The sequence below is a fragment of the Microtus ochrogaster genome, chromosome 8, assembly GCF_000317375.1.
Source record: "Microtus ochrogaster isolate Prairie Vole_2 chromosome 8, MicOch1.0, whole genome shotgun sequence".
NCBI lineage: Eukaryota > Metazoa > Chordata > Mammalia > Rodentia > Cricetidae > Microtus > Microtus ochrogaster.
This window is the reverse complement of record NC_022015.1, coordinates 48,858,115-48,865,869: the sequence shown is the minus strand read 5'-3', so window position 1 is coordinate 48,865,869 and position 7,755 is coordinate 48,858,115. Positions and strand designations below refer to the sequence as shown.

General features: G+C 41.7%; 1 protein-coding gene across 2 annotated transcripts in view; it reads left to right on the top strand.

Annotated features, from left to right (window-relative positions):
* Rorb (RAR related orphan receptor B) overlaps positions 1-7,755 on the top strand; it is a 178,426-nt gene that overhangs the window by 155,384 nt on the left and 15,287 nt on the right. For both annotated transcript variants that reach the window (XM_026781283.1, XM_013348079.2), the window contains exons 7-9: positions 2,418-2,525; positions 4,533-4,643; positions 7,344-7,456. In XM_026781283.1, coding sequence (XP_026637084.1) covers positions 2,418-2,525; positions 4,533-4,643; positions 7,344-7,456 — 332 coding nt within the window. The remainder of the gene's footprint in view (positions 1-2,417; positions 2,526-4,532; positions 4,644-7,343; positions 7,457-7,755) is intronic.

The following is a 7,755-nucleotide window of genomic DNA, read 5'->3' as shown; positions in this document are numbered from 1 at the left end:
GTCTTTCTTGGAACCCTTTGAAAAGAAAATTAGAACACAGTAGCATTTGGGTTCATCTTCCTGGACTTTTCCACAATGGAAATAACATCCCTTCCCCATGAACATGTCTTCTTCACATTTGCATGTCTCATTTATTCTTATGACATCGGCATCATTTCATACTTGAAGCAAAGATTGTAAAGATAAAGAAGGGTCAAAGGTTGCGTTCAATATCACAAATCATGATAAAGCTGGTGTTGGAATATAGGCCACACATAGTTGTTATGGTGACATAATGTTGATTCCTTAACCAATAATATAAACCGGCAAGAATGTTGACTCAGGCACTAATTCTAGCGTTATCAGTTACCTAGCCCGTCCTAAAATTTAGCTAAAGAATTACTTCTTTATCTTGCTCTCAAAGCTATAGTTTATAGCGAATGGCTTGTCCCTACTATGTTTATTTTCTTGCACACTGAGGCAATTCCCGTCCGGACAGGAGAATCCACTTTCTCCCTCACATGGAGGACTGTCCATGGTGGATGACAGACTGGCATCGACAAAGGCTCTGATGTTGGGCTTCGGTTGCTGGTTCTGTAAGAATGTCATCTCCACAGAAGGCCTGGACTTCCAGGCGTATAGGCACAGGGCTCTGGGATCTAAAATTCCAAAACTACACACCAGGCATTTAGAGTCTTCTAACTTAACTTAAGAAGCCACAATGGGTTGTGAATACCATCCTCTATCAGTTAACGCCACCATGAAAGACCACCCAGGGTCAAAGCTACCTTATGACTTCTACCTCTTGATGAGTTTAGGAAGTGTGGAATAAAAATAACAAATAAAATCTGATCCATTTGATGTATAAACTTGGACTGACACCTTAAGACAGCAGTGTCCTGATGTTTAAAATAAAGGATGGAACTCGAAACACAGAACTCCGAACTAAGAATTGTATCCCATGCAGCAAAGAAGCTTTCCAACAGTACAGAGAGGCAGCCACCATCACAGCCCATGGAATTCTAACCTGTTAGAGGGGAACCCAGTTCAGCTTATTTCTGAGATTCAGAGATCACCCATTCACGACTGTTGTCACTGAATTATATGGTCATTAACATCTCTGCCTCCTGAATAAATGTTGTCTCCAGTATAAAAGGAATTTACCACCTTAAAACCTCCCGTAATCCTGCAATGGGGCTACTAAAATTTGCTTGAAATGGTCAGTGCAAGCTGCAGCCATGATCATGACTGTAAGGGGCCCAGGAAACTATCTTCCATACTGCAGATAAGCAATAAATAATATCTATTCCCACTGGTGTCAAGATGACCATGTTGAGTTAATATTTGTGCATCTTCTCCTGTCTTTAAACCCAGAGGCTAACAGTCAAGAAATTGAGCAAAGCAAAGAAATAAACCCAAACATCAGAATAGAGTGAGAACGTAAGAAAGGGACCATAGCGCAACAACCAACTGGACAATCTTCACAGAGAATTTGGGACTTTGGAGTCGCTAACCTTCAAATGGGGCAAAGTTCACATCTCCAAAATATGGAGAAACTGTGCAACAGTAGTGCTTCTGGATAGAAATGGATGTTTAGATGACAAAAAAGGCAGTAGATGAATTTATTAAGCACCTACTGTGTGCTGGGAACTTTCCTTGGTCCTACATGAAGCAAGACTGAATGAAATCCCCCCATAGCCGATTGCTATTTCATGTGGCAGAGAAACCCAAAGGTGAATTTTCCCAGTAGTAGCCCTTTTCCCAAAGCTCACAGATTAGATGTGAGGCTGACACAAGCCTTTCCTGAACCATTTGTCAATTACAAATTCAAAAGCTGGAGTGAAATTTATTATTAGTCAAAAACTCCAAAGAAATGCTCCACTCCCCACAAAATGTTGTTGCTTCCTTCCATATTAGCTACCTTATCATATATTTTCTCTTTAACTCTTCATCTAAGTGTTAGGAAAAACATTACACTAAGTATCAAAAGGTCTTCCTAAAATTATTATTCTGTGTGTGTGTGCGCGCACGCACCGCATGTGTAGAGGTACCTACAGAGACCAAAAGAGAATATAGAATCCCCTGTAGCTGGAGTTACATGTGGTTGTGACCTTTCTAACATGAATGCTACTACCTACTTTGGTTCTCTACAATTGCAGCGAGTTCTCTTAACAGCTAAGCCATCTTGTTAGCCCCTAAGATTACTACTTTTAAAAAAAAAAAAAAAAAAAAAAAAAAGAACATTCCTAGATTTGGTAGAATAGCCCAGACCTTGGGGGCTGAGGCAGGAGGACCATGAGTTTAAAGCCTACATAGGGAGATAATGTATCAAAAAAGTAAAGTCCTGAAAAGTTTCCCATCTCTTATGTACTAGGACCATTTTATTGTTGGATATATGATAAACACATATGAATCTTGATTTTTTTTTTATCTTATAGGTTGCTTGGAAGTGGTTTTAGTGAGAATGTGCCGTGCCTTCAATCCATTAAACAACACTGTTCTGTTTGAAGGAAAATATGGAGGAATGCAAATGTTCAAAGCCTTAGGTAAGTTCCTCTTGGATGACAACACAGCTTCCCCACTTATACTTAAATAGCTAATGATATGCCTAGTATCTCATTATTTGATTGGTATTGGACCAGGTGAGTGTTCAGCATTTCATCTAACTCTCCAGTTCCTATAATTTCAGTCCCTACTCAGGAAGGGAAGGAGAGAACACTGAGCTCTATTAAAACTGGCACAATTGAGGCCTTGTGGAAATAAACAAAGTCTGATGCTAAATGAGTTGAGTCCACTCTAGATCACTCTTTTACAGCCCCCATTTTTTTCTTAACTTCTGGTTTACTGCTCTACAGAGCATAGTATACAGACCACTGGGAGTCTATAGGGGTGACCTTCGAGTTTCTTAAGTTAATTCATAATCATTGGTGAAGATAATCAAGAGAAATAACCATATTTAATATCCACAACAGCCTGTTGCTGTATTTGTTTTCCATCCAGAAGAGTGTGCATCTGCCTGTGGACTCCGAGTTTCTGGGAGCACAGACAGTTGACCCTGTCCTGATCAGAGTGACCCCTAGATCACTCTGTGGACCACACCAGCAGGATCAGTCTTTGGAGGTGCTGAGTTGCCTCCTATCCAATCGCCAGGAAGAGGCACACATGAGAATATTAGCAAAGATGGGCCGAGGCCAGGAAAGGTCTGGACAAGTGATAGGGCCGCTTGTTCCATATCCATCCATGGACACCAAAGAAGCCACTGGCCTTTCACCTCTTGTGCTGTTAGCTGATATGGCAGCACCAGCAAGTCCAATGGGCTGGCGCCTTTCCCCTTCTACAGTTGATATGCCTCCACGTCCTTCTCAAGGCTAGATTTTCAAGAAAGGAGGAAAAGACTTGGCAGGCAGCTTCGGGATATTTCCAGCTTCATCAAATAAACATTTACAGAGATCAGTGCAGAGATACAATGCTATCTTGTCAAAATTCACAATGACTAAGAAACTGACCTATGAGACATTTAATTAGACAATGAAAATCAATCTGATTTTGGAGGTGGGGGTGCACAAAATGAAAGAAGCTCACTATCATTGTGTAAGAAGTCTCTGTTTGAAGCCCCTGGACATCTCATGTTGCCAGGTTCAAATGACACTACCTAAACCCCAGCATAGAATTTTCTAGGTTTTCTCTGAAAACTGTGGATTAAGCTAAAGGATTCTCAAATCCCACATTTAAAAAAATCTTTTCATTTTTTTCTTTTATATTTGATCTTATAGTATAATGATGCCATTTTTCTCTTCCTTTTCCTCTATCCCAACCCTTCCATAGAGCCCTCCTCGTTCTCTTTCAAATTCGTGCCCTTTTTTATTAATTGTTATTACAAACATATATGTATAGGTGCATACATATAAATTGCTAAATATAACCTGCTCCATCTGTGTAATGCTACTTGTATGTCTGACCATTTGGTGTTTGACTAATTGCTGAGGAAAACTGTTCCTCCCGCTCTCGGCCTTCCATAGGTGTCTGTAGCTCATCCTTTGTGGAGGGCTGAGGACTCAGGGTCTTCCTCTCATCCACTCTGGCATACCTTTTGTGGTCCTTGGTCAGCTCATGTCTAGGCAGTCATGTTGGTAAAATTTTATGGATGTGAGAGTCTCACCATGCTCCCAGACTGACCTCAAACTTGCAATCCTCCTGCCTCATCCTCCTAAGTGCAGACGTCCTACGCATGCGCCATCAAATCCAGCTTACTTGCAACTTTTTAGCTAGGAATATTTTCAGGCTTGTCGAGTTGAGGTTGTGTGCCCAGCTGACGTGACACAGAGTGCTCACTAGTCAGTATTTCACCCCCTCACCACTAAGGCTGTCTTCCGTTACCTGGCAAAGCTGTTGTCCACTTTCCTCGTTCACTTCTTATGACTGGGGACTTAAAGTGTCCTGTCTGAGTGTCTAATATGCAAGCCTTTGATTGCCTACTTGATAATGAGGGGCTCCTTCCAGGGCCCCATCTCACAAGTTCAGTGTTTCCCCTCAAAATGTCTCCTTCCTTTTAGGTTCTGATGACCTGGTGAACGAAGCGTTTGACTTTGCGAAGAATCTGTGTTCCTTGCAGCTGACTGAGGAGGAGATCGCTTTGTTCTCTTCCGCGGTTCTGATATCCCCAGGTAGGAAGGCACGGGTCCCTTGCCTTCTTTTCAAACCTGCTTCACTATCTTTAACATCAATTACACCTTCCCAAGCCAAAGCGTTAAAGAAATAACTTTAAAGGGACCATATTTTCTCTAGCAATTGTTTGATATTTTTGAACAATGCAAAGGCAAGTAGTCTCACATCATTAAAATGGCCAATTTTCCCCTAAAACGAGAGTGTCACATGTGGCAGGGATCACCCCAGATCCAGGTAAGCAAAATTGTTTCCCAACAAATAATAAAAAATGAACAGTGACCTGACTGAGTGGCCGGGTTCTATTTCGAGTTTAAGAATAAAGGAAATATTTTTTTAAATGTAGAGTCCAATAGACTGAAACAGAAAAATGTCTAAATGGAAGACCAAGTATAGGGACCCTAATTACTATTTTTAGACTTTTCTACCCACAATGCATTGCAATCATCTTTCAAGATAAATATCCTTAGGAATATTAAGCATTTCTGAGGGGAAGGATAGTTGTGGAGTGAGTCTTGCCTGGTGGAAGAGGAGGAATCTCAGACATGGCTGCATGCCATCATTTATCTGTGTGACACCAAAGCTGTGGTCACCTCATTGATAAAATAAGACAATAGACTCTTAGACTCTACAATGAGGGGTGGGGGAGGCACAGCACACCTTCTCTAAATCTAAAATAAAATAACTTTTTAGAAAGTTTTTTCCAAAGCTGTGGCGTTTATGGATCAGCTAAAACTGTAGCAACGGATGTACTTTAAAGTATATGACCTGCTTAAAGTGTGACAATAAATAGCTCAATAATGTATAATCATAAAATAAAAATAATATGACAATAAATACATGCTCCCTTGTTGACCAGAGTCACTCAAACAACTGTCTGTTAGATATGTGGCATAACAGCTTCTTGTTGGCTTGTTACTGAATGAACCATGCACCCCTCCTCATTTTTAAGACTAATTATTTCTGCAATCCATTTCTCTCCGAGATCAACCTCTTTACTTACATTCTCACGTCTTGCAGTAAGACTGGAAGAAACAGTTTTAACATGGTTATGATTCTATCATGTCTTTGACATAATCATCCTAGCCGTAGTCACAAATAGGCACCTCTGCCCTTTCCTGTCCAGAGACTGTCTTGCTCACAACATGATCACTGATAGTCCGTCCAATCATGTCTTTAAAAAATTGCTTCTGGTTTTAATTTGACCCTTTTCATCAAAAACCTAAAGGCCCAGGAACACAAACACAGATCTGGAAAGTGACAGAAGCCCCTTTTTAGTAGCAACTGCATGCCAGATAGTGTCCTTGTATTCTCGCTGCATACGGTTGTCTGCCCTGAGCTCTGCTCCATAGAAGATGCCTTCTAAGGATGCAGAAGACAGCCCCTCTGTGTCTCCTGCTCACTCAAAAGAAGAGCCTTTCAAAAGTCCCCTTCTCTTTGGGCATGTTTGTGGAACTCAGCAAACTCCTAGCAGCAGAGGCTGAAGACATGCCAGCTCCAGCTTGATTGAGCAGTAGAAAGGACCCTCCCAGAAGGCTAGGTTGATCTCCATGAGTTAGAAACCAATTGAACGGTTTAGCCTTTTTGCAAACTACAGATGCTGTCCTTGCGCACTGAAGAGTTTGGAAGCATTCTGTTTGTCTTACTCTCTCTGACAATGGAGAGTCTTCCAGCCTTGGTAGCAGACCCACACTCTAAGGCTTTGCAATATCAAATACACTGCTTGTTATCCTGGCATAGTGCCAGGCTTAGAGGAGACGGAAGAGAGGGTCATGTCCTCTCGGGTCAGACCCCACTCTTCCCCGGCCTTTTGACTTACTAGCTCCTGTCTATTTATTCCCAAATAGCTTAAGGAAGGGAAAGGGGAACTTCATTGATTCTGATTGACAATTGTCACTGAAGTCCTTTGTGCTCACTTATGTAAGGATTTGCTTAACTCTTGGCTTGACTTGTCCTTGGCCTGGCTAGGATTACAGAATCAGGTTTCTCACCTGCCCTGAACTACGTTCAGAAGGATCACGGCCAAGTGCTTTTCCATGAGCATTTGTTCATCGTTTGGTGACTCCCAGAGTCTCTTGAGCAAACCGAGGCAATGATACTAGACTAGCTACACTTTGTCACCATGGTGCATAAAGCTTCTAAGCCGAAAGGAAGGAAGGAAGGAGATGAGAAGAGAGAAAGCTAGGAAAATGAAAGTGTACGGGAGCAAGCAAAGGAGAAAGGTGGGATTAACCTACCTATCACCTAATTCGGGACAGGAAAATCAGACTCAGAAGTTAGCTTTTGAAATTGATGAATGTGCTCTATAAATTATAGCATGGTATCAGCTTTATACCCGATGAAGGAATAACTCAAGCTAAGGAAGAGGACTGTGATTACTAACAGTGTTTCTATATGATTTCAAATCAGCTATTTCTGCTTTGAAAGAAAATCTAAGCACCTGCCTGGAAAGGACAAAATGTTGAAACAGTCACCAACACTAGGCAAAGAGGGCCTTTCTTTGAACCCAATGGCTTCCCTGTGTAGCTGGCTTCCTGGCAGTGTTTATAAGATATTTATGTTTTATATAAATAATTACGTATCTTCAAAAGCAACTTATGGCTAAGTTAAGATGGGTCCAAATTTCAGTGTTCATACATGTAAGGGAAATGAAGCAAAGCGTGTGTTCCCTCTTTTTATTCTTTGGCTTTTCTCCTTGTCAGACCGAGCCTGGCTGATAGAACCAAGAAAGGTCCAGAAGCTTCAGGAAAAAATCTATTTTGCACTTCAACATGTGATTCAGAAGAATCACCTGGATGACGAGACCCTGGCAAAGGTAAGTCCGCAGGTTACAGGCCTGCTATCCCCAAAGGAGCCCTACATGAGCAAGGAGAATTCCTCACCAGTGTAGGGCGGCATGAGTACAAACATATACTTTTCCAAAGGGAGATGAGTCAATTCGGAGACACTGAGAAAAGAGTTTATTTGCTTGAGGAGTTGTTTTGGGTTTTGGTTGGTTGGTTGCTAGGCAGGGCCTGGCTATGTCCCCCAGGTTGACCTTGAACTCATGACCATCCCCCACCACACACACACACACACACACACACACACACACACACACACACACACACTTCC